General features: G+C 48.5%; 1 protein-coding gene across 8 annotated transcripts in view; it reads right to left on the reverse strand.

The window, feature by feature from the left end:
- Positions 1-27818, reverse strand: part of MAD1L1 (mitotic arrest deficient 1 like 1) — a 492384-nt gene that overhangs the window by 180616 nt on the left and 283950 nt on the right. For all 8 annotated transcript variants that reach the window (XM_064295955.1, XM_064295956.1, XM_064295957.1 and 5 more), the window contains one exon: positions 13741-13831. In XM_064295955.1, the coding sequence (XP_064152025.1) occupies positions 13741-13831 (91 nt within the window). The remainder of the gene's footprint in view (positions 1-13740; positions 13832-27818) is intronic.

Below are 27818 nucleotides of genomic sequence, written 5' to 3' on the forward strand. Positions count from 1 at the left end.
CAGCCTCGAGGGACGAACCTCTGTATATGGTTGGGTGGGGTCGGGGCTCTGCTGCCACAGGCTATGGCCTTGAACCCACTGATGGCTTGCTGAGCCCCCACACCTTATACCTTGAGGGGCCCAGTAAGGAAGGGACCTAGAGGTGGTGGGGAGCGAGCCCCTCCCCACGGATGGCGGCCTCAGTCCCACAGTAGGCCCAGCGCATGAGTCAGGCGGGATGTCTGCAGGGATGGCGTAGAGACCCAGCTCATGAAGAAGAGGTCACTCAGCTGTCCCTGCCAGTCCCCAAACAAAGCTCTGTGAATAGGAGGGCATGGTCAGGACATGAGGAGCTAGACACAGCCACCCTGCCAGGCCCTGTGACTCTTTTCTGCCAAGCTTTAACAGACACATAGAAGAAGGGGACTATTCCTGCGCCATCTGACATCTCTGTACCCCTCACCCCACTTCCTCTCTCCTCACCACTTGGAAGTGCCCCGCCCTGCCCCATCTGCCTGCCCCCATCCTGCATCACTTGGCAGCCTTGCCTGTCCGTGATGCTCCTCTTTTTCACCGCGACACTGCATCAAGTGCCCGTCTTACAGAACCTACCAGTACGGTGCTGTCTTATCTGCCCCCACAGTGCCCTAGGGAGGCTCCTCTCCCACCTCTCTGAAGGGCACCTGGTCTCCTGCCCAGACGGAAGTCCAGGAATGGGAGCGGAAGGAGGTGTACACCTGGCAGGTGTTCACTGCATAATTGTGTGCCCAGATGGTGTTGGACACCGGGACACAGGTAGGAGGGGTGGGTGTATCCCACGGCCGTGGAGCCAGCCACCTCTGAGGATGCACACCAGGGGCCATGGGTGAAGGTCGCTCACCAGCCAGGCCCCTGTGCACCCAGCAATGGAGCAGCACTAAGGGAGGTCACTTTGGACCTCAGTCTCCCACCTCTGGCTTTCATCCCATCATCTGACCCTGGTCTGCAGCTCTGGTTGCTGTGTGTGAAGTTTCCAGAGGAAGAGTGTGAGCTGGGCAGTGAGGAGGATGCCAATGGCCGCTGGCAGCCACAGTGGGGTGGCTCACATGGTTTTCCACTCATCAGCGGGCAGCAAGGCCCTCTCTGAAATCGAGACTACAGATGGCCTCTGGGCAGGACCACAGAATACTAGGCTAAGTGACAGCCCTGGATGGCCCACTGGGGACAGAGGCAATAACCTCTACGGCATTGTCACCAAGATTGCCAACCATCATCTCCACTGCCTCCTGGGGAGACCTTCCCTCTGCACGAAGGGACACGTAGCCCAGAGCCCAGTGTCACAGTGCTGGGGGACTGTCCCTCTGTGGGAAGGACATGCAGCCCAGAGCCCAGGGTCACAGTGCTGAGGGACTGTCCCTCTACAGGGAGGGACATGCCGCTCAGTGTAGTGTCACAGTGCTGGAGGATTGTAATCACTTCTCTTCCCTCACACAACACAGAGCAGTTTGGGCCAGACACACTTACAGGATATGGGAGGAAGGAAAAAGTGCTGTCATCCTCGGGGGGTCACAGGGTCACGGACAGAGCTCCTGTGGCCCTTACAGCAGAGGCCTGGCCTGCTCACCACATCATCTGCTTGGCCTGTTCCTTGGGGCTCCAGGAGCTGGGTCTCCTAGGACGTGGCCCAGTGTGCTCTTGGCAGCCAACACTCTGTTGCTCAAAACACGTAGCTCCAGGTTATCTGTTCTGAAGCTTGACCAAGTCACTATCTAGCTGAGCCTCAATTTGCTCATCTATAAAACAGGAAAACCACTACCCATCCGACAGTTTTATCATCCTGTGGTGGCTTGCATATTGTTGAGATGCTAGAAGCTATGCCACTGGTATTTCAAATACCAGCAGGATCACCCATGGAGGACAGGTTTCAGCTGAGCTTCCAGACTAAGACAGACTATGAAGAAAGGCCTGGTGATCTACTTCCAAAAATCACCCAGTGAAAACCGTATGGATCATGACAGAACACTGTCTGATATAGTGCTAGAAGATGAGCCCCCCAGGTCGGGAGGCACTCAAAACGCACGGTGGCCTCAACAATCGACACGATCACGTCAACAATTGTGAAGATGGTGCAGGACTTGGCAACGTTTTGTTCTGTTGTACATGGGGTCATCATGAGCTGGAGCTGACTTGATGGAAATTGGTAACAACTGTTTACCTTACCAAGTCCCTGGGAAAATGGACATGAAACCAGCTTAAACTACGGGCAGCTCTGCAGGTATGATATCACTGCTCATAGTGACTCTTAAAGAAAATCGGAGCTTTTCCTACCCAAACCTCTCATCTGTCAGATGACCCCAGAGAGCGCCATCTCAGAAGGCCCTGCAGCCACCTCAACCTCCACAGCTATCTGGGGACTTCAGCCTCTCCAGAGTCATCTCTGAGAGCAAGGGTGGGGGTGGGGGGCAGGAGGAAAAGTGGGAGGGAGAGGAGGAGCAGGGAGGAGGGAGGGTAGGAGGAACAGGGAAGAAATGGGGAGGGCAAAACTCCCCTCCACCAGGAGCACAGCACAAGGCCAAGGGGAAAAGAGAAGCTGCTGGTGGGAGGGAGAGGGAGCCCCAGGGGCACCTCAGTGCTGCTCCCACCAAGAGTTCCAGGCACCCTCACGATCCAAGGACCTTCTCACATATTCCTCTTGTTCCTTCTTCCCTCAAGGCCCATGAGAATCCACAGGTCACTGATGTCTCCTCTTCCTTACTCATTATACAAAAAGCTGGGTCTGATCCATTTTCCCTCAAACTGGCTCAGAAACCAAAGGAGCATCTGAGCTGGCCAAGGCCCCAAGGCCTCCGAGGCGAGCCTGTCATACAGAGTGGCAGCGGAGACGATCACTCAGTACAAGATACTCGCCATGGGCCACTAGTGGGGCTGAGCCTTCTCCTGGGACAGTATTCCCCTAAGGGCCTGTGGGGCAGACACCATGCTCATGGCCATCAGTTGGCCACTGCAGAACTGGGACCTGCCATATGTCCCTGGCCAGTGCACTCTCTTCACCATGTAAACACAGAGGAAACTGAGAATGTCGACCTTCACTGCCACCTGATTTCCACCTCCCACCCCGACTGCCCCCCTGGCCTATCCACATGGTGGGAGAGGACAAGATGGTCTGATAGGGTGCTCCAAGGCCATGAGGAGCCTCTATCCTGGGGCAGGACGGGGAGACCACAGGGTGGGGCTGGCCTCCCGGGCCGTCACCAGAGCTACAGTGTACTTCTACGAGGTCCTGCTGAGCAGATGTGCACCATCCCCACACCAGCAGCTGATACAGGGCCTGGTGGTCGGGCTGCCCGACCTGCGCTGGGCTTAGCCCTTCCACCTATGGCGCCACCTGCTGCTGTTGTGAATTCCTCAGGACCACTGGCCTCGGCCTGTGTCACAAAGATAAGGACTCTACAATGACCTCCTAGGCAAATGGCCCCCATTCCCAGCCAACCTGTGGGTCTGAGAGCTGAGAGGCCTCTTCGCATCCCAGGCAGCAGGGCTGTGGGGTGATGCTGCCAGGTAAGCTCAGGCTGGTTGAGGACGCAGCCCCAGGCCTGCCTCCACAGGGAAGGAGACAGGTGGGTCAGGGTTCCCCGGGCTGGCGTGCCCAAAGGTCCCTGGGACTGAGCTCCCAGGAAGTGACACCCGGGAGGAGAGGGTCTTAATATTCAGGGTGCATCATTCTCCTCATAAAAAAATCAAATGAAATCAGCGCTTGTGGAAGTTCCAGCGCACAAGTGCACATCGCGAGCGGGCTTTTTTTAGCCCTCGCGTTAATAAACATGAGCAGCCTGCGAGCCAGGCGGGGCTCCTTCCCCCTTTCATTAAGTATCTCCTCTTACATAGAACATTCAGGAAGGCTGGATGGGCCTCTTCAAGCCCTGCTCGCTGCCTTGTGCAGGCTAGGGTAGCAAGGCAGGGAGGGGATGGTGGGCTTCTTCTCTGCTGAGGCCACACTGGACCTCTGATGCCCATCCCCCCATCTCCCCCATACGTGTCCCCATCTGACACCTGACCCCCCCCCAGGTTTCTGATGCCCGTTCCTCCCCTTCCCCATCAATCTGGTGCCCACCCCCTGCCTAACCCCCAGCCCCTGCTCCCGTGATGTCCACCCATCCCCAGTCCCCTGATGCCTGTCCGCTCTACCCCCCGACCCCGATACCCCCTACCCCCCATGATGCCCATCCCCAGCCTCCCTGATCCTTGTTCCCTGATGTTCATCCCCCACCCCTGTGATTCCCACCCTCAGCCCCCAGCCCCCTGATGCCCACTCCCCAGCCCCGATGCCCAGGCCCTAGCCCCTAGTCCCTGTGGCTGAACATGAGGCATGGAGGTCCTGGGGTGCAGGCATCTGCACCACCTGCGGAGGACACACTCCTGCTGGCTGCCTTGAAAAAATAAAGTATATAGCTTCCATAAAGCAGGTTACAGATTTAATATGCAGAATTCAGTCTTCATGTGTAAACAACACTCAGCAAGGAGATGTAATTGAAGAAAAGATCCCATTTACAACGAAAACAAACAAGATACAGCACCTAGAAGTAAATCCAACAAGAAATGTGCGAGATGAAAACACTATCTCTAGAATATTCCTATGGGATGCAGGACAGGACCCGAACAAGTGGGAAGGCAGGCCAGTGTCCTTATATGAGAAAAGTAGACACCCTCAAGATGTTGCATCTTCATAAGTTAATCTTCTTAGTGTCTGTAATCCTAGTAAAAACTCGACCTTCACCAGGGCAAGGGGGCTAGGTAAGCTGATTCTAAAGTTTATAGAAAAAGTAAACAAGAGCCACTAGGAAAACCCTGATCAAGGAGAGCCACGGAAGGTGGTGGGACAAGGTGTGTCAGACACTGAAACACTCAAGTGTCAGTCATCAGAACCACCTGGAACAGCCCCTGAGCTGATGGATGGACTATGGAAGGAGACAAAGAACCAAAACAGAACTAAACACACATGAGAACATGGCAGTTAACAGGCAGCATCTCAAACCAGAAGGGAAAAGAAGGGCTTTTCAGTAAGTGGTTATAGTGCCACAGGAAGCCATCTTTAAAAACAGGTTGAATTCATGCCTCAGACTGGTGGCGCGATGGCTAAGTACTCAGCTGCCAACCAAAAGGCTGGTGGTTCAAACCCACCAGTGGCTCCGTGGGAGAAAAGACCTGGAGATCTGCTCCTGTAAAGACTATGGCCTAGAAAACCCTAGGGGGCAGTTCTACTCTGTCATATAGGGTCACTATGAATCCAAATAAACTCAACAGCAACAGGGTAATTAGTTAATGACTTCAGAAGGAGCCCTGGTGGTGCAGTGGTTAAGCACTCGGCTGCTAACTGAAAGGTTGACAGTTCAAACCCACCTAGCTGCACTGTGGAAGAAAAGACCTGGCCATCTGCTCCAGTAAGGATTACAGCCTAGAAAACCCTGGGGCTGTTCTACTCTGTCATATAGAGTTGCTATGAGTTGGCATCGACTCAACGGCACCCAATAACAACAACACTTTATACAGAAAAAAAAAAAAAAAAAAATTCATCAGGCTTAAGTGTAAAAAATGAAGTCATAAGAAAACAAGAAACCATAGAATTCTTTTATAATATTGATTTGAGAAAGGCCAGAACTTGACAAAAAACCTACAAGCCATAAAAGAAAAGGTGGAAAAGTTCAGTTATAAGAAAATTAAAAATCAAAAACTGCATGGTAAAAAAACACCTCCAGCAAACCCAAATGACAAATTGGGAAAATACACTTGTGACTTACAACAAAAAGAGCTAAAGTCCTTCATACACAAAGAGCTCCTAGAAATCAATAAGAAAAAGGCCAACAAACTATTCAAAAGATAGACTGAGGATGCAAACACATAAAAATGTCTAAAAAGAAACTCATTCTCATACAAAAGGGATGAAAGTTAAAACTACACTGAGATATAAATTTTCACCTACTGGACTATCAAGAATCTAAAAGTCTAACAACACTCTGTTGACAAGGCTGTGGGAACAGACAAGCTCATACACCGCTGGCGCAACAATCTCACGCACCATTGATGTTGTGAACAGGTACAGCACCTGCAAAGAACTATTTGGCACGTATATCCTTTGATCCCATTAACTCTCCTCTGGAAATGTATCCTGCAAATTGACTTGCACACACTGGAGGTGCTGTATATGGAAGGACATTCGCCACAGCATTGTTCATAATCAGAGAATGAGTAGAACTGTCTGCATTTCCATTGCCAGGCACCTGGTTAAATAAATTATGGCAAATCCCCAGTGAAACATGACACAGCTGTACAAACACGGGAGAGGGCACTGTGTCCTGAGAGGGGAAGATCTCTGAGAGGCACTAAGTGAAAAAAGCCAGGTGCAGAACAGTTTGAAAATATACTACCTTTTGAGTTAAAAACAGGAAAAGTAAGAATATGTATCGAAAAAATAACCACCACCAAGTCCGCACAAGCTGCCATATAAGAGGAACGGTAATAAGTGAGTGCATTACACACGTGATTTTCTCCTCACAGCCTCCCTAGGATCAGGCTGTAGCATCCTCACCGTTCAGATGAGGAAATCGGAGCTCTAGAACCTGGCTTCCTGCAGAGCCCACTTAGCCTCTCACTTGCCCACTTGCTGGGCACTGCCTCAGCCATGCCTCACAGAGCTCACAGGTCAGGGCACAGGCAGACTTGGTTGGGGCAGGACAGGGCCTGGGCCTGGGCACAATATGGGCAGGGCTCATGTAGAGATCTGGGGGCATCGGAGGAGAAAGGGAGCCTGCATGGGGTCCCTGAGATGAGTAGGACCAGATGGTGGCTGGGGGTAAGTGCTCCAGCTGGAGGAGGCCAAGAGTTTCCTTTCCTATAGCTCTGATCTGGCCTTGGCGGTGGTGGGAGGTGGGGTGGCAGCTGACTCCCTGGTCCCTGTCACAGGTGTTCTTGGTGCTCAGTGTAGAGCTGGGGCTCGAGGCAGGGGTGGGGCTGGGGATCCCGAGGCAAGATAGGCTGCAGCAGGCCCAGTTCTCTAGGGCCAGGCAGGAGTTGGGATCCTGGCTACGTCTCTCCTGGCCGTGTGGCAGGTCCCCAGCTTCCCTGACTTTCCCCACCTTCACCTGCACTCTTGGGAGGATGCTTCTGGGAGGGTGATGGGAAGTGCCCAGCACAGAGCAGGTCTGGGCAGCATAGGGCCTCTGGCACAGGAGCCTCCAATTAAAGACGCTGCAGCTAAGCGGGTGGCAGGCAGAATGCTGACCCCAGAGCCTGACACACACAACTGCTACAGTCACCGAGTTATTCCTATGGCCTCAGGTGTCCAACTGTGCTGATGAGTACCATGGTTTTTTTGTTTGTTTTTAACAATTCAGTGACACCAATTACATTAATCACGTGCAACCTTCACCAGCATCCATTGCCAAGTTTTACATCACCATAAACAGGAACTCAATGCTTCTTTGACAATGACTCTCCCTTTCCCCTATTCCCAGCCCCTGGGTCACAAGATATTCTCCTAGACTTTAACTTGCTTACTTTGGACACGTCATCAGGCAAGACCAATCACTAGACGAGGGCAACATGGCTGGTAAAGTAGAGGGTCCGTGAAAATGAAGGAGACCCTCCGTGATATGGACTGACACGATGGCCACAACAATGGACTCAAACATACCAGCCACCGTGAAGATGGCGCAGGACAGGCAATGTTCCGTTCTGTTGTCCGTAAGGTCGCCAGGAGTCAGAGCTGCCTTGATGGCAACTAACAACAGATGGCTAATGATGCCGAACATCTTTCCATGTGCTTATTGGCCATTTGCATACCTTCTTCGCTGAAATGGTGATTCAAATCCTTTGCCCATTTTTTGATTGGGTAGTTTGTTTTTTTGTTGTTAAGTTATAGGAATTTTTTTAAAATATATTCTGGATATTAAACTCTTATCTGATATATTGTTCCCCCAGATTTTCTCTCAGTCTGTAGGTCGTCTCTTCACTTTATTGTTGAAGTTCTTTGCTGAACAAAAATTTTTTTAACTTTCATGAAGTTCAATTTACCTCTTTTTTCTTTCGTTGCTTATGGCTTTTACGGCAAGCAGACCTCAGAGCTATAGAAGTCACGGGGCCGTGAGGTATCCACACCTACGGGAGCCAGCTGTCCCCACCCTGAGCAAGCTTCTAGACCCCTCCATGCCCAGTCTCTTGCCAATACCCAGTGCACCCCATAAAGTACAAGGTCTGACGCCAACCGGAGCTGCTGAGATCTGCCCAACGCCGCCCTCCGGGAGCCTGGTCAAGTCGGGAGAGAGACATGCCCCGGCTGTGCTGGTCAATGGTGGGGGGTCAAGGACAGAACCAGAGAGGCAGGAGGGGTTCTGGAGGAGACATGGCTAGTCCCCGCTGCAGATGTACAGCTCCCAGGTGGGCAAGACTGAGGTCGGGGGTACAGAAGACATGAGGAGGTTGGGGGAAGAGGACTATCCTCACTGACGGGTGAGGGCCCGACGCTCTGGGTTGCTCCAGGGCTGTGTGTGAAATGGCCTAGCAGGGCTAGGGCTCTTCATGGTCCCTGTGCACACTGTCACTGTCATTGTGGGAGATGGCCGGGTGCTTGAAGAGAGTGGGGAATCGCTTGGGAAATGGGAGGAGGGCAGGTGAGGGGCTCCTGCCTGCCACCCTCACCGAGCATCTAAGATTAGACAGGCTGCCCACCTGGTGACGTAGGGACAGCATGGGGACAGTCTCCATGGGCACTGCATGCCTTCCACTCACAGGGAACCTGGCAATTTTCTACCCACTCCATTTCCAAAAAAGACACACTTGTTTGAAATGTCACCAGGCTGCATGTCTGCGTCTCCTTCCTGAGCCCCACCTCGGGGGATCCAGGGCGGTACCACCACTGGCGCCGCCACCCCTACCTAGCCAAGAGGGGTGGTGCCTGGTACCTGAGGAGGGCATTGCAGTGAGGGCCCACCTGACAGCTTACAGTGGGGAGAAAGGCAGAAGGGAACCTTCTGAAAAACCGCTCCAATGCATAAGGGGAGGGAGGTCCCACCAGCCCCTGGCCCCCACCGTGATTAGGCAACAGCGAGGGGCAGGGAAGCCAGGCTTCAAATGCCGAGATGAACCTAGTTAATGATGTTACACTGAGTACCGGGGGACGTGACACGCGTTTGCAGTTTAAGGCGTATTGGAAAGCTAAAATGGACGCACAGGTGGACATGTCACAGAGCAGCTGTGGTTCACACCGAGCGCAGCAATGAGGGGGTGCACCTGGACGCCTGCAAACCTTCTGAACCAAAGTATGAAACTGGGTTAGATGCTGGTTCCACCACCACCGCCTGGTGGGTGGCACAGACACAGTGAAGCCCTCAGAACGAGAAACCTGGCTTGTCTCTGCTTTGGACACACAGCTTAGCAACTGCCTCAGGACAGAACCTCCCCATACCTTAGTCCACCTAGTACCTCACCCTGGCCTTTCTGGTATCTGCCCCTCTAGACCATACGCCTCAGAACATCACCTGCCACAGTGGCCTTCACGATCCACAATTCGGCCGTTCAGAAACAGAATTGTGAAACACCATGCCCCTATACACAAAGTTGGCAGTGACAGATCCTAGTATTGTTAATGAGATGAACGGCAGCAGCAGTAGCAGCACCAGGCCCTGGCTACAGTGCCCCCTCACTCTCAGGTAACCCTGGGGGCCAGTGCAGTCAGCTCCCCATCACAGGCAGGAACGGAAGCCAGGGCCACACAGCTGGTCCACTCCCCATCAGGAATCTTAGCCACTCTCCGCACCACATAGCCATCTGCTGGGAGGCGGGTCCTCACAGGGTTTGAGCAAAGAAAGGACAACAGGTCACATGGCCTTGGGTCTGCAGACCCCAGGCTAGGGAGACTGTGCTTTGAAGATGGGCTGGGAAGCAGCTGGGAAGAAAAAGGGCCATGGCCAAGACAGGGGCAGGGTCCCAGCAGACCCCCAACCCACCAGGTCACGGCCCAGAGCTTCCTGGAAGAGAGGCACCAGGACAATGGGAAAGACTGGGTAAGGGTGCAGAGGGGTAGATTTCTGGATTGGGGGACAAAACGAGAAAATCAAACCCACTGACATCAAGTTGACTCCAACTCGTGGCAACCCTATGTGTGTCAGAGTAGAGCTGTGCGCATAGAATTTTCTTGGCTGTAATCTTTACAGAAGCAGATCGACAATGTTGATAGCAAGAGTTTTCAAAATAGCCAGAAGATGGAAACAACCCAAGTCGCCATCAGCTAGTGAATGGTTAAACACAATGTGGTCTATTCACGCAATGGAGTATTACTCAGCCATAGAGAGGAATGAAGTCCTGATATGGATGGACCTTGAAAAGGTGATGTCGAGTGAAACAAGCCAGACACAAAATGACAAATACTGAACGATCCCACTTACATGACTTTATCTACAATAGACAAATGCATATAGACCAAAGTTATTAGTGGTTACTAGGGGCTAGGGGGCAGGGGAGAAGAAAAGGGAGGGGTGTGGGGTTTCTGTTTGGGGTGAATAATCTTTAGAAATGGATAGTGGTGATGGTTGTACAGTGTGGAGAATGTGATTAATGCCACTGAATTGTGCACGTAAAAGTGGTTAAAATAGCAAAAGGTTATATATATATGTTTTTTACCACCAAAAAATTTTTTTAAAAAATTAATAAAAAATAAACACACTCAGGTTACTACATGAGTATGCATTTGTCCCCGGTGAGATTAATTACTTTTGTGTGTGGCCTCTCTAGCTATGGTCTTGTAACTCCCACCCAGGTGACTGGGCGGGACTGTGTGATACAGTAATTGTGGCTCACCAAGGGGATTGGTTAGTTTTGCCTTAAAAAAGAGCCAATTCCAGAGTGGAGAAGAGGAGCCCACCACCACCAAGGAAGGAGGGACCAGCAGGTGAGACCCAGAGGCTGGAGATGGTGAGGTGGGCTTCCTGGCCCACGAAGAGAGAAACCTGAGTGCCTTTGGGCAGAGGCCTAGGGCCAGAAAAAGGCGTGCCCTCCAGCGCAGCTGGGGAGAGGCTGTCCTGATGGAGGAACTGTATCCTGAGTGTTCTTGAGCTTGAGTTGGTAACTGTTACTTCCCTAATAAATCCCATAACTGTGAGTGTGGCCTGTGAGTTCTCTGTGGCCGCTTCAATGAATAATCAAACCCAGCAGAGAAGCAGAGAGCGCTGTGCGAGGGATGGTAGGTGTCAGAACTGGCAAAGATGGTGGAGAAAGGAGGCTTGCCTGACCTCTGTCTCATGGGAATCAGCCTTCGGCTGTTGATCTTGATTCCCCTTCTCCTTTGTGAAGTTAGAGGAGGTTAGATGGTACCCCCATTTTACAGCGTTGGTCCGTGGGGAGACCCAGAGGGGCAGCCAGCCTAGTGCAGCCACTCCAGCGTGCCGCCCCCTCCCCTCCTCACCCCTGGCCTGTGCCCCCGAGACCAGCGCCCAGCGAGCCCCGCCCGGCACCGGGCTGTAACTGGAGCTGTGTTTCCTCGCCAACCAGCTGTGAACTAATTACACAAAGTTCTAGTCGAGCTCCCTCTCCAAGCATATGTTCCCAATTAAGTCCAACTGCAGCTGATTTTAATCAATCTTCCTTGAAGCGGCCTAACTGGAAGACTCTCCTCTCCAAAGGAAGAGAGAGGAGGGTGGGAGTGGGAGGGGGCTGGCTTGAGGGGCACTTCACCAGCCCCTGCCACCGTGAACACAGCTCAGACGGTGCTCTCAGGGGCCCAGCCTCCTCCTGCCCGGAGCAGCTGCCTCCACCAGCCCCTTGTCTGGGCTGGAGGCCTGAGGCTTCCATGCAGGAAGGGGGCTCACCGGGAGGAGGAAAGGGAAGGGGAAATGAGCTGTGGCCGGGCAATTGGTTGATGTCATCCCTGTCCTGTGTCCCACCCTGGAGAAGGGAGGGAGGAAATGGACGGACAGGACCAGTACGTCTTCTTGAGTATCTCTGAGCATCAGGTGTGGGGCAAAAGTCCTGGCATTTGGCCCCCCAACAACCTGCCACATGGCATGGTCACCCTGACTCTATAAGGAAGTGCTGAGGCTCAACTGCCAGGACCATCCAAGACAACCCGGGACCGTGGGGCCAGGTACTGAGCAGCTCAGGTCTGGGTCCGTCAGACCCAGAAGCCGGTGTGCTGGCCCCTCAGGCTGTGGCTGACTGGCTCCCTCCTCCGCCCCACCCTGGTGTCCACACGTCTGACTCTGGACCACCATCACTCCCACTTCAGACTGTGGGATCTCCCTCTCACGCTGGTGGCTCTACTGCATGTCTGCAGGATGCAGCCTTGGTGTGGGATGGGGGTGGACCTGGCTACGCCCCCAACGCTGATGCTGCAACCAGACCGTCCGCTTGGCCAGCACCCAGACCCCCAGCCCCAAGCACCCCAGGAGGTGCACTGGACAAGAAAGGGCCCCACCCCCAGGTGCTGGGAAGCAGAGCTCTGTGAGGAAGACACGCCATGGGTCAATGGTTAGCATCATCCAGCCCATCCCTCATGCCCCCTCACCCCAGCACAGAGGGACCTGGCCCTGCCTACCCCCCAGGAGCCCCAGTATGAGACACCCAGAGAATGCACCCCTTAAAGTGACAGGTGGCAGTAGGGGCCAACGTGGGCGAGGTGTGGCCCGAGGGCCAGACACAGAACTCAGCCCTCACCACCCGTTGCACCTGCTTCTTGAAACACCAGATGTAACCAGTACTCTAACTGGCCTCAACGTCCAGAAAATGGGGTGAGCCCTTTTGGCAGGGACACTCTGCACCCCAGGTGTGAGAAGCTACGGAGGAGCTTGACAAACACCCAGAGAGACATTAGCACTCCCACTGTGACATGGCCCATCATGGCGGCCTGCAGTTCACCTGCCGACGGCCCGCTCTGCTCCCCATCTGGGGACAGCAGCCCAATTATAGCAGAGTGAGCTGACAGATCCGAGAGCCAGAGACTCAGCCTGCCGCACTGTGCTTTATCAAAGTTGTCACTTCTCCTGGCTCCAGGAACAGGTAATAAAAAAGAGACTTGATTTGCCTCTAATAGGTGTCAAGATAAAATCAATGGCCTGTCTAAAATCTGGGTAGTTTCAGCCTGGGGGTTTCCTGCTAGAGAACCATTCAGACCCAAGGACGAGGATGGAAGTGAAAAGGAAGTAAGACTAGAACAATGTAAACAGTGGCCTGATGTCACAGCTGTAGACAGGTGGCATCAATGGGGACAGGCTTGGAGAGAAACCCAAAATCAAACAGAGAAGACGTCTCTGTGGCAGCTCCACTCATGTGTGTCCAGCTCCCAGTGATGCAAAGACTCATAGAGACCCCAGTCTCTCTGTCAGCAGCAGGGTGTGAGAAGGGGCATCACTTGAGAGATGACGGGGTGGGGCGGGGCAGCCAAGCCATGGGTCAGGGATGCACTCCCCGAGGGGGCAGGGGACAGGCAGCCGATTCACAGTGGTGCCAGTTCAGGGTCAGGGACATGCTTCCCTGAGGGGACTGTCCAGGGGCGTTGCACCTGCCTCTACTGGACTCCAGGACATTCTGTGCTCCACCAGGTGTGTGCAAGGGGTTTCCCTTTGGTCTGGACATTTTGTGCTCCACCTTGTGTGTGCAAGGGGTTTCCTTTTAGTCTTAACAGCCAGGATGTAGGATGTTCCATGGGTGCAGGAACCATGGACACACACTGGGAAGGAGCCAAGAGGCCAGGGAACGGCTGATGAAGACACCCTCTACAGGCACCCTGCCAATGCCTACCTGCAGGGTGAGCTTCTCCAGCTGCATCTCGAGCATCTTCTTTTCTTCCTCCAGACGTCTCCGCTCTCCCTCCAGCTCCTCGATCTTTAATCTGCAGAGGGAGAAGGTGTTATGGCTTGAATTGCATCCCCCCAAAATATGTGTTGTCAATCCTAACCCCTACATCTGTGGTTATAATCCCATTTGGGAATGAGTTTTCTTTGCTATATTAATGAGATAGTGTAGGGTATATCTTACGTCAACCTCTTTTATGATATAAAAGAGATTAAACAAGCAAGTAAGCAAGTGAGCAAGCAGATGGGGAAAGACAGATGCCATGCCATATGAAGATCACCAAGGAGCCAAGGAATAGAAGCTGAAAAGAGACAAGGCCATTCCCCCCTGAATGGACAGAGAAAGAACGCCTTCCCCTAGAAATGGCATCCTGAATTTGGACTTCTAGCCTCCTAAAACTGTGAGAAAATAAATTTCTGTTGTTTGTTAAAGCCACTCACTTGTGGTATTTCTGTTATAGCAGCACTAGATAAAGAAGACAGAAGGCCAAGCACAAGGTATCAGCCGCAGCCTATGCTGGAAAAGTCTTATGCTCTGGTGATGGAAAAGTGAAGTGTTGTTAGACCTCGCAATGCAGTTTTGTGCCCCAATATAAATACATGAAACTCCAAGAGCCAAGGAATGACAATGAAGAAAAAATTGCAAAAATGAAGCAAGTTCAAGATGGGAGAGCCCACCAACGGCATGTATTCTAATGGAAAAGACTTTCGCAGTTGACTACAATCAGACAGGAAGCACAAGCGAAAACCAACAGGAGGTGGGACGTGCAGGAATCTAAGTGTGTCCCATGCCCATCTGTCCATCCTGGAATGAGTGACAGTATACTTTAAAAGGACACTGAGAAACAAGAAAATGACCTGAGGAAAGTCTACAGAATCCATGAGAAGACAGGAAAAGATTTCCAGTGTTGGGTATGAAAGGCACTGATGAGCTAGAGAGGAGAAAACCAAGAGGAAAAAAAGCAGGCTTGAAGTGTGGCCCATGGGGAGTCCCCTTGTCCCCTGTGGGTCCAGAGTGTAAAACCAAGACTGTGGCTGGGATAGGAATGGGGCAGGCTTTAGCTTACCATAAGGAACTTTCTATTGCTATCATCATTTTTAAGTTTAAATTTTTGAATAAGTAACATACTCTCAGGGTTTAAAAGTAATAAAAGTCGTCAAGGCCTAAAGCGAAGGAAAGGATCCCTGGTGATGCAACACTTAAGTACTGGGTTGCTAAACAAAAAGTTGGAGGCTCAAACCCACTCAGTAGCTCCATGGGAGAAACACCTGGTGATCTGTTTCCACAAAGATTACAGCCTAGAAAACCCTGTAGGGCAGTTCTACTGTCTCGTGGGGTCATTATGAGTTAGAACAGACTGGAAGGTACCCAACAACAACACCTGGCACTCACACAGGAACAGAAACCATGCCGGTTCCCACCAGTCGGATGGGAAAACGTCATTCACAGGGCATTGGGTAGAGACTTGGGAAGGTCTTGCTTGGCTCAATGCCGGCATGATCGGCCATAGTCTGAGCACTGGTCCAGGACGGCAGGGCAAATCAGAAAAGACCTGAAAGGACCAAACTCTTTCCAAGAAACTTAACTGCATCTCTGAACAAAGCTCAGAAGAGTCACAAGAATATAAAAGCATCCAGCACCCAACAAGCTCAAGTTTACAATGTCTGTCATCCACTCAAGGATTACCAGGCACCAAAAGGAGCAGGAAAACATGATCCATAATGAGAATAATCATTCGGTTGAAACCTACCAAAAACAGCACAGATACTGAAGTCAGCAAACAAGGACATTATGACAGCTATTACCACATACTCCATGTGCTCGAAAGTTAAGTACAGACATGGAACACATTTAAAAAGACCACATCAAACTTCTAGCAGTGGAAGCTACAGTGTCTGAGATGAAGAACACGCCGGTTGGGATTAATGATTGGTTGGACACTGACTGCAAAAGAAAAATCAGTGAGCTTTAAGAGAAAGCAACAGAAATGATCAGAAACAAATCAGAGACAAAAAGAATGTTTAAAAATAGAGATATATGTCCAAGAGAAAGGAAAGTATATTTCTATATAATAACTATATTTGTAAAATACAACAGCTTTCTTTTTAACACCCCCAGGCTGGAAAAAAGCCAAATGTCCACCCACAAGCGAATGCATGAACAGTTTGTAGTATAGCCACACAGTGGAATACTACTCAGCAATAAAAAAGAACAAAGCATCGATGTGTGCACACTGATGGCTCCAAATAATGACACTGAAAGAAGTCAGACAAAAAGAGCACATACTCCTTCGAGTGTGACTCCATTTATATAAAACTCAAGAAAATCCAAAGAATCTACAATGACTAGAAGCAGATAGGTGGGTGCTTGGGGGTGGGAGGGAAGAAGAGGAAGAGAGTTTACATTCAAGCAAGAGGAAATGGTAGGGGGTAGTGGACAGGTCACGGTCCTGATGGTGGCAATGTTTCCGCAAGTGTATACAAATATCAAAACTCATCAGACCATACGCTTCAGTGCCCGGTAATCTTTGAGTGGATGGCAGACATTGTGAGCCTGAGCTTGTTGGGTGCTGGATATTTCTGAATTTCTCTAAATCTTCTTGAGCTTTGCTATTGGAAAGAGTTTGATCCTTTCAGGTCTTGCTTTTCTGATTTGCCTGTCTGCCTTAGGGCAGTGCTCAGTCTACAGCTGATTTTGCTCACTACTGAGCAAAGACCTTCCTGAGTGTATACATATGGCAGAACTCATCAAGCTATTGACTTAAAATATGTACAGTTTATTGTGTGTCGATTAAACCTCCATAAAGCTATAAGAAAAAACCACGCTGCAATAAGCTGGTTGTTCATACAGGCACTAGGACACCTGCAGGAGTTACTTCTGGAGGTGGAGTTCTTGGTCAGAGGGTGTGTGTATCTGAGACTCGGACAGACATCGCAATCTGCCTTGCACAGGTGTGCTGCAGCATTTACACGTGCACCAGACTCAGCAACAGCAGGGGAACGAGCTGCCTCCTGGGATGGGAGCTCCTGGCCACCAAGACATCTGACCAATTCCCAATACTGTTGTTATTAGCTGCCATCCATTCAGCTCTGATTCTAGCTACCTTATGTACAACAGAATAAAACATTGCCTAGTCCTATGTCATCTTCACAATTGTTGACATGCTCCAGTCCATTGTTGTGGCCACTGCATTTTGAGTGCCTTCCAATCTAAGGGACTCATCTTCTAGCTCTATATTGGATAATGTTCTGTTATGATCCATAGGGCTTTCACTGTTAATTTTCAGAAGTAGATTGCCAGGCCTTTCTTCCTAGTCTTAGTCTGGCACTCCACTGAAACCTGTCCACCATGGGTAACCCTGCTGGTGTTTGAAATAACGGTGGCATAGCTTCCAGCATCACAGCAACACGCAAGCCTCCACAGTGCCACAAACTGACAGAGGGGTAGTGGGGTGCCCAGCACTACCCAGCTCCTTTAAGGATGGGAGACAGGAAGTTAGCTATATGCAGTGTGAGACCTATCCTACATGACAGGTAGCAGTGGACATTTACCTGGGAAGAATCTCAGGCACCTAGGAAGTGCTAAGTGTATATGAACAACTCATTCAGTCCTCAGTCCAGTCCAACCAGGAAGTACTACTACTATCCCATTTTAAAGAAGAGGAAACTGAGGCTCACAGAAGTCCAGTGACACCCAAGAGCCCCCAGCTGGTACGTGGTCTACCTAGGTCTTATTGCTCTTAACCATTGTGTTCCTTCGAGGGAAAGGCTCAGATGAGAGATCACTTCCCCACGTGTCTCAGTGAGCAGGTTGTGGGCCCAGCCTCCAAGGTCACCTTGAAGAAGCCGCCTTCTGCGGGGGGCGGGGGGTGTTGCATCTGAGTGTGAGGCTGAGGGGAAGTCCTACCAGGTCTCTTTACAAGGAGGGCACTGTGGACTCTGAAGACCAGTGAGCACGCTGCTCTCAAGGGCTAAATTCAAACACGTATGTCTGTGTAGCTGCAGATACATTAACAAAGTGGCTGTACCCCATCCGGGCTGTCAGAGAGCAAACTCACATCAGTAATGCTGGTTTCTGTGCTGTGAAAGCAGCTTTCCTTTCTTCTGGGGAAAACTGTGAGCTCACTGAGAGAGGGTACAGCAGCAGCAGGATACGCAGGGGCCTAAGCCCTGAAGGAGAGGATTCCTCCCCACCCGATGGAGCAGACTCCTGCTGCATTCTTCCTCCTCTGGTTGGGCTGGACGCAGGCCCAGTCGTGGACGCACATGGTAGAGGCCACAGAGCCACCGCAAGGCCCATAAGGGGTGGCCTGGGGATTCTGAATGTGCCAGGGAGATGGTAGAGAGATTCCGTACAGTTGCTCCGCTCTCCCAGGCTCACCCCAGAGCTGCAGGTATGAGGGTCTTCCCCGAGTCAGTGTGCCCAACACCAAGAAATGGATCCACTAACAGTTTCTCCCAAGGCCCCAGACTGGCTGCTGGGCAGTGCCCACTGGAGAGGGGAGAGAATCATGGTCAAGGCCTAGAAACCCAAACAGACATTGTCACCTCCTCACATAATGCTGGGGCCTGAGGCCTGGACCTAACTGGGTTGATGGACAGCTGCCACAAGGATGCTGACAGTCTTTGTAGGGTTCACACAACACATACAGCCTCACGTAATGTGATATTCAAAATGTCCAGGGCACCAAAAAAAAAAAAAAAAAAGGAAAAACTTAGGTATAAATCTAACAAAACATGTACAGAATCTGTATGCTGATGAAAGAAATCAAAGACCTAAGTAATTAGAGAAGTAGGAGATACATATGGTGATCATGGATTGTAAGACTCACAATCAGGAGAATGTTAATTCTCCCCAAATAGAACTACATAGATTTAACCCAATACCAATCCAAATCTCAGCAGGAATATCTGTAGATACAGACGAACTAATTCTAAAATGTATATGGAAACACAAACGAATGAGAATCGCTGAAACCATTCTGCAACAGTAAAAAAATTGGAGGAATCATAGAACCAGATTTTAAGATTAACTATAAGGTTACAGTAACCAAGGCAGTGGCAAAGGTATAAACACATCGAGCAAAAGAACAAGACAGACAGTCCAGAAATAGAAGCAACAAACATGCCCAACTGACTTTTGGCAGAGGTGCAAAAGCAATTCAGTGGAGGAAAGGGAGCCTTTTCAATAAATGGTGTTGGAGCAATTGGACACCCGTAGGCAAAAAGTAAACCTCGACCTCGACCTCATATCTTGCACAAAGATTAACCGAACATGGATCACATGCTTCACTGTAGAACTATAAAAGTTTTAGAATAAAGAACAGGAGAAAGTCTTTGCTGCCTTGGGCTAGCTGAAGAGTTCTTAGATTTGAAACCAAAAACAAGTTCCATGAGAGAGAAGATTAATAAATCAGACTTTGTTATAGATTGAACTGTGTCCCCCCAAAATGTGTGTCAACTTGGCTAGGCCATGATTCCCAGTATTGTGTAGCTGTCCTCCAGTTTGAGATCTGACGTAATTACCTATGTGTTGTAAACCCTAACCTCTACGATGTTAATGAGGCAGGATTAGAGGCAGTTATGTTAATGAGGCAGGACACACTCTACAGGATTAGGTTGTATCTTGAGTCAATCTCTTTTGAGATATAAAAGAGAGAAGCTAACAGAGAGGAGAGGGGCCTCATTACCACCAAGCAAGAAGAGCTAGGAGTGGGGCGTGTCCTTTGGACCCAGGGTCACTGCACTGAGAAGCTCCTAAACCAGGGGAAGATTTATGATGAGAAATTTCCCTCAGAGCCAACAGAGAAAGCCTTCCCCTGGAGCTGGCACCCTGAATTTGGACTTCTAGCTTCCTAAACTGTGAGAGAGTAAATTTCTGCTGGTTAAAGCCAAGCACCTGTGGTATTTCTGTTATAGCAGCACTAGATAACTAAGATAGTATCATCAAAATTAAAAATGTTTGCTCTAGAAAAAACAATGTTAAGAGAATTAAAACAAACAAAAAAACAAGCTACAGAATAAGAGAAAATATTTGCAAATCACATGTGATGGTTCAAGTTGTGTGTCATCTTGGCTGGGCCACGATTCTCAGTGGTTTGTCATGTGATGTGATCATTTCCATGGTGAGATTTGTTATAACGTGATCACCTCCATGATGGGATCTGCTGTGAGAAGCCCATCAGTTGAAAGGAGTTTCCTTGGGCTTGCGGCCTGCATCGAATATAAGTGGACATTCTGGCAAGGCTAGTGGGGGCAGCTGGCTCCTGTTTGTCTGACCTCCTGTTCTTGGGACTTGAGCTAGCAGCTTACCTGTGGTCTTGCCTGCCGATCTTGGGATTCTCTGATCTTCACAGCCTGTGAGTAAGTGCCCTGCTCTCTGACCTGTTGATCTTGGGTTCACCAGGCCCTACAGCTATGTGAATCAGAAGAAGCCTATATTCTGACCCATGGACTTGGGATGTTCTAGCCTCTACAACCACGTGAGCCATTTTCTTGATATAAATCTGTCTCTATATATATACGTATATACTTTACTAGTTTTGCTTCTCTGGAGAACTCAGCCTAAGACACATATTTGACAAGGGATTTATATCCAAAATATAAAAGAACTTGCAAAACTCAACATTAAGTAAACTGAATTTAAAAAAACGAGCAAAAAAATTGGACAGGCACTTCAAATAAGCACATGAAAAGTTGTTTGACCTCAGTAGCCATTGTTGTCATAGTTGTGTACTGTGGAGTCGATTCTGACTCACAGCCACGCTATAGGGCAGAGCAGAAATGCACCAGAGGGTTTCTAAGGGCGTAATCTTTATAGGAGCAGATCACCAGGTATTTTCTCCCACAGAGCTGCTGGAGGAGTTTGAACCTCATCAATCTTTCTGTTAGCAGCTGAGTGCTTAGCCATTATGTCGTAGCCATTAGAGAAATGCACACAAAAACCAACATGAGAGACACTACATGCCCACTTGTTGTTTGGTGCCGTGCAGTCGTTTCCAACTCATGCCGACCCTATGTACAAACACTGCCTGGTCCTGCACCATCCTCACAATCATTGTTATGCTTTAGCTTATTCTTGCAGCCACTGAGTCAATCCATTTTGTTGAGGGTCTTCCTCTTTTGCACTGATCCTCTACTTTACCAAGCAGGATGTCCTTCTCCAGGGACTCTTCCTTCCTGATAACACGTTCAAAGTATGTGAGACAAAGTCTTGCCATCCTTGCTTCTAAGGAACATTCTGGCTGTAATTCTTCCAAGACAAATTTGTCCATTCTTCTGGCCCCAGAACCACCCAGTGCCATCAAGTCGATTCCGACTCATAGTGACCCTATAGGACAGAGTAGAACTGCCCCATAGAGTTTCCAAGGAGCGCCTGGTGGATTCGAACTGCGGACCCTTTGGTTAGCAGCCGTAGCACTTAACCACTACGCCACCAGGGTTTCCTTCTGGCAGTCCATGGTATATTCAATACTCTTCGCTAACACCCTAATTCAAAGGCATCAATTCTTCTTCTGTCTTCCTTATTCATTGTCCAGCTTTCACATGCATATGAGGCAGTTGAAAACACCATGGAATGGGTCAGGCGCACCTTAGTCCTTGAAATGACATCTTTGTTTTTTAACACTTCGAAGAGGTCTTTTGCAGCAATGCAATGCGTCTTTCATAGGCATTGATTGTGGATCCAAGTAAAATCCTCGACAACGTCAATATTTTCTTCATTTATCATGATGTTGCTTATTGGACCAGTTGAGAGGATTTTTGTTTTCTTTATGTTGAGGTGTAATCCATACCAAAGGCTGTGGTGTTTGATCTTTATCAATAAGTACTTTAAATCCTCTTTACTTTCAGCAAGCAAGGTTGTGTCACCTGCACACTGCAGGTTGTTAATGAGTCTTCCTCTAAAGCTGATGCCCCATTCTTCTTCATATAGTCCAGCTTCTTGGATTATTTGCTCAGCATACAGATTGAATAGGTATGGTGAAAGGATACAACTTGACCCACATTTCCTGACTTTAAATCACGCAGCATCCCCTTGTTCTGTTTGGATGACTGCCTCTTGTTCTATGTATAGGTTTCTCATGAGCACAATTAAGTGTTCTGGAATTCCCATTCTTTGCAATGTTATCCATAATTTCTTATGATCCACACAGTCTAATGTATTTGCATAGCCAATAAAACACAGGTAAACATCTTTCTGGTATTCTCTGCTTTCAGCCAAGATTCACCAGACATCAGCAATGATATTCCTTGTTTCCATGTCCTCTTCTGAATCCAGCTTGAATTTCTGGCAGTTCCCTTTCCATGTACTGCTGCAAACACTTTTGAATGATCTTCTGCAAAATTTTACTACTGTGTGATATTAATGATATTGTTCGATGATTTCTGCATTCTGTTGGATCACCTTTCTTTGGAATGGATCTATTCTAGTCAGTTGGCCAGGTAGCTGTCTTCCAAATTTGTTGACATAGATGAGTGAGCCCTTCCGGTGCTGCATCCGTTTCTTGAAACATCTGAATCGGTATTCTGTCAATTCCTGGAGCCTTCTTTTCCCCCAATGCCTTCAGGGCAGCTTGGACCTCTTTCTTCAGGACCATCAGTTCTTGATCATATGCTGCCTCCTGAAATGGTTGAATGTTGACCAGTTCTCTTTGGTACAGTGAGACTGTGTATTCCTTCCATCCTCTTTTGATGCTTCCTGTGTCATTTAATATTTTCCCCATAAATCTTTCAATATTGCAGCTCAAGTCTTGAATTTTTTCTTCAGTTCTTTCGGCTTGAGAAATGCCGAACATATTCTTCCCTTTGGGTTGTCTAACTCCAGGTTTTTTCACATTTCATTGTGATATTTTACTTAGTCTTCTCAAGCTGCCTTCTGAAGTCTGTTGAACACTAATGACCAAAGACCAGATGAGTTGTGGAATGATATTAAGGATATCATACATGAAGAAAGCAAGGGGTCATTAAAATGACAAGAAAGACAAGACCAAAATGGATGTCAGAAAAGACCCTGAAACTTGTTCTTGAATGTGGAGTAGCTTAAGTGAAAAGAAGAAATGATGAAGTAAAAGAGCTGAACAGAAGATTTCAAAAGGCGGCTTGAGAAGACATGGCCACTAGAAGGACTAAAAAGAAAAAATGGACAATACCTACTGCTGACAAATATGTGGTGTAACATGAACTCTCACGCATTTCTCTTTAAGAAACTGCCAACCCATTTTTCAAAACTACACATACACTTTAAAGTATGAGTAAAGCAGCAGGTAAGTGAAAAACAGGAAGACCCTCAAGGAGGTAGATTGACACAGTAGCTGCAATAATGGTCTCAAACACAGCAACGGTTCTAAGGATGGCACAGGATCTGGCAGCGTTTTGTTCTGTTACAGACAATATTGCCAGGAGTTGGAACCACCTCAATGGCACCCAACAACAACAACAACAAACATATGCTTCATGTATACCTAAAAATTCCTCTCCTGGGTAGCTACCCTGGAGAAATAAAAACTCATGTTCACAAAAACCTGTACACAAATGTTTATAGCTGCTCTATTCATAATTGCCTAAAACTGTACACAACACAAATGTCCTTCAACAGGGGAATGAACTACAAGCACAAAACAACAATAACAAAAAAAACCTCTGTGATATCCACATAATAGAGTATTACTAAGCAATAAAAGAATAATAATACTTTCATACGTGTAACAACTTGGATGAACCTCAAAGACATTGTGCTGATTGAAAGAAGCCAGTCTTAAAAGATTATACATCTTATGATTCCATTTATAGGAGTTCTCGAAAAGACAAAACTATACCTGAACAGGTCAGTTTGCCAGGGGTATGAGCACGTGGGTGGGATAAGTTTAAAGGGAGAGCGTATGCGAGTTCTAAAGGTGATGGAATGATTTTATATCCTGATTATGGGGTGATTAAAACTCATAAAACTTCTGGAGACATTGAGGCTGGATGAAACCCCAAAACTTTTGCCCTAAATCTTTAAAACTTAAACAAAAATATCCCGAGGTCTTCTTAAAACCAAACCTTGAGTATTATGCATTTTAAAGATCTATCTGTACAGGATCAAACTGACAACGGCAACTCGGAAGATTAGACATGAATCATAGTGGGCAGTGAGTTCATGGAGGAACAACTCAGAAAAGGACGGTGAGAATGGTCACACAACTCGAAGAATGTAATCAATGTCACTGAATTGTATATGCAGAAATTGTTGGTGTTTTTTCTGCTGTGTATATCCTCAACAACAATCATGAAAAATAAAAAAAACTTTTATGGGAAAAAAACATAAAATTCGTAGAACTGTACATCATAAGAAAAAAAGTCAATTTTGCTATATAGTAATTTAGAAAGTAAAAAAATAAAAAATCCTGTAGGATATACTCTATCCCTTATTGTGGTGATGACGTGTGTGTGTGTGTGTGCGTGTGTGGGTGTGGGTGTGGGTGTGTGTGTGTGTACACATGAGGGTCAGAACTCACCTGTAGCACCTGGTGGGGGGAAGGTAGTGGGAGGTATATTTCATTACCGGCATTCTTCAGGACTGCAGGCGTATGGTGATGATAAAAAGCAGGTGGACTTTTCCTCAGTTTGATTCCTATTGTAAAATGCTCTACAGATAATGCAACTTCAAGTTACCTGTGCCCTGAGGAGCTACCCCTACCTCTGGGTTCCCTGGGTTCCTCCTGCCCCTAAACTGTACATTCACAATGGATGCATTTCTTTGCGCGCACATTATTCCTCCGTAAGATAAATACGAATTATTTCAAAAACCCTCCTGGGGCTGCAATTAGAATTCAATGAGAAACTCAGAGAAAGCGCTGGCCCACAGGAAGTGATAAAAAAAAATGGTGCCACTTGTCTGCCACGTGGGAGGCCCACATTTGATTTCGGGCCAGTTCTCCTCACACGTAGCCACCACTTGTCTGTCAGTGGAGGCTTTCGTGTTGCTATGACGCTGAACAGGCCTCAGCGGAGCTTCCAGACTAAGGTGGACTTGGGAGAAAGGCTTGGCAACCCGCTTTTGAGAAACCAGCTGACGAAAACCCTATGGATCACAATAGTCTGATCTGTAGCCCATCGTGGGGATAATGCAGGACCACGCAGCATTTCATTTTGTTGTGTATGGGGTCACCACGAGTAGGGAGCCAACGAGACAGCAGCTAACAAAAACAACATGGAGCCCTGGTGGTGCAATGGTTAAGCACCCGGCTGCTAACTGAAAAGTTAAAAATTCAAATCTACCACTTGTTCCATAGGAGAAAGACCTGGCAATCTGCTTGCGTAAAGATTAAACCAAACCAAACGCATTGCTGTCGACTCAATTCTGACTCATATTGGCCCTATATGACAGAGTAGAACTGCCCCATAAGGTTTCCTAGGCTGTAATCTTTATGTAAGCAGACTGCCACATCTTTCTCCTGCAAAGAGGCTAGAGCAGCCGGTGGGTTTGAACCACTGACCTCTCAGTTAGCAGCTGAGGGCTTAACCACTAAGCCACCAGGGCTTCTTCCATAAAGATTACAGCCTAGGAAACTCTACGGGGCATTTCTATTCTGTCCTACAGGGTCACTGTAAGTTGGAATTGACTCTATGGCACTCAACAACAACAACGACAGCTTTTACTGCAATTATTATGGTCACTACTAGAGGGAGCAGCCGTCATCTACTTCTTCAGCCTCCGGACTGAGCTAGAGGTGGCAGATGTGTGATGGCAGCAGAGGCCCCTGTGCTTGGTCCTGGCCTCTCCGTCAAACCGAGGTGTCTCGTGCTGGCTGGACAGCCAGGGCTCAGCACCTCCACAAAACCCTAGAACCTGGCCACGCAGCGTTTAGGGCTGTGTCCTCCTGGAGGCTGCCGCCTGTCTGTGGACCCAGCAGCTGGGCTCTGCACTCCCTGCCTCTGCAGTGCTAAAGAAGTGGGTTTGTACTGGACAGAGCAGGCTGATGCTGGCCCTTGCTTTCCATGGCCTGAGAGCCACGAGTCGGCCTGGAAGGGGTGGTGAGCAGCATGCCCACCCCCTCGGGCTATCTTCAGGTCTCAGGTACATGTGTGCTCTGAAAGCTGGGTGGGGGCGGTGACTTCTAGACACAAAGCCGGGGTGTGATGAGATGATCATTACAGCCAAGCCCAGAGCTGGATCCTCTGCACATGGGGGTCTGCAGATGGCCACTCCAGTCCCCTGGGGCATGGTGTCCCCGACTCCGCAACAAGGCACCCTCCACTCCAGGCAAGGAGGGTGATGCTCCTGTGTAGTGCAAGGAGGCCCAGACCGCAGCTGGGTGAGCACTGGGAGGGAGGGAACGAGACTCCAGCCAGTGTGACTAATCGGAGTTGGCACAGACACACACTTCTTGGGAATTACTGAAACTACCCCGTCGCTAAACCCACAGACAACATTTAGAATCTGCACTGGGTTAGGGCTGCTATTTGACAGCAGAAAAGAAAGATCCAGATTTGTTCCAGCTGAAAGGGTCCTTTAGCTGCTGTCACTTAAATCTTGACTAAAGTTTCCCCTATTTTTCTTTGTTAAAAAAATGACGTTATATATATATATATATATAAACCAAAAAGCCAAACTCATTGCCGTTGAGTCAATTCCGACTCATAGCTACCCTATAGGTCAGAGTAGAACTGCCCCACAGGGTTTCCAAGGTTGTAAATCTTTACCGAAGCAGACTGCCACATGTTTCTCCTATGGAGAAGCTGGTAGGTTCAAACTGGCAACCTTTCAGTTAGCAGCCAAGTGCTTTCAGCTCTGTGCCATGAGTGCTTCTTGGATGCATATATGTAGATATATGTATATATACAACATATATGTATATATGGAAACCTTGGTGGTGGCATAGCAGTTAAGACCTAGACTGCTAACCAAAAGGTTGGCAGCTCGAATCCACCAGGCGCTCCTTGGAAACCCTATGGGGCAGTTCTACTCTGTCCTATAGAGTCACTATAGTCGAAATTGACTCAACGGCAGCTGGTTTTATATGTATATATACATCTATCTATATATACATGTTGTTGCTGTACAGCTGATGTCAACTCACAGCGACCCCATGTGATGGAGTAGAACTGCCCCATAGGGTTTTCTAGGCTTTAATCTTTAAGGGAGCAGATCGTCAAGTCTTTCTCCTGTGGAGCCGCTGGATGGGTTAGAATCTCCAACCTTTTGGTTAGCAGCCAAGCGCTTAACCACTGCGTCACCAAGGCTCCATGCATCACCAGGGCTCCTTTTACAGATATATATACATACAAAAAGAAACCAAACTTGTTGCTGTCAAGTTGATTCTGACTCATAGTGACCCTATAAGACAGAATGGAACTGCCCCACAGGGTTTTCAAGGAGCGCCTGGTAGATTTGAACTGCTGACCTTTTGGTTAGCAGCTGTAGCTCTTAACCACTACCCCACCAGGGTTTCCATACATATACCAAAAAAAAAAAAAAAACCCCGAAAACCCAAACCCATTGCCGTCGAGTTGATTCCAACTCATAGTGACCCTATAGGACAGAGTAGAACTGCTGCATAGAGTTTTTCCAAGGAGCGCCTGATGGATCTGAACTGTTGAACTTTTGGTAAGTACCCACAGCTCTGAACCACTATGCCACCAAGGTTTCCTCATATATATACATACATATATATATACACACACATATATATACATTTGTGTATGTGTAGAAACAAACATACTTTTATGTATATATATACATTAACAAACATATATTTATATACATAATTCATATAAGATAAACGTATAATAGATACACATATATATATATTAGGAATAAAGGTCTGGCAATCTACTTCTGAAAATTAGCCAATGAAAACTCCATGCATCACAACTGAACATTGCGCAATATAGTGCCAGAAGATAAGCCCCCTAGGTTGGAAGGGACTCAAAATACACAGTGGCCGCAACAATGGACTCAAATATACCAGCAATTGTGAGGATGGGGCAGGACCAGGCAGTGTTTCGTTCTGTTGTGCACGGGGCCACCATGCGTTGGAGCTG

The sequence above is a fragment of the Loxodonta africana genome, chromosome 12 (genome assembly GCF_030014295.1).
Source record: "Loxodonta africana isolate mLoxAfr1 chromosome 12, mLoxAfr1.hap2, whole genome shotgun sequence".
NCBI lineage: Eukaryota > Metazoa > Chordata > Mammalia > Proboscidea > Elephantidae > Loxodonta > Loxodonta africana.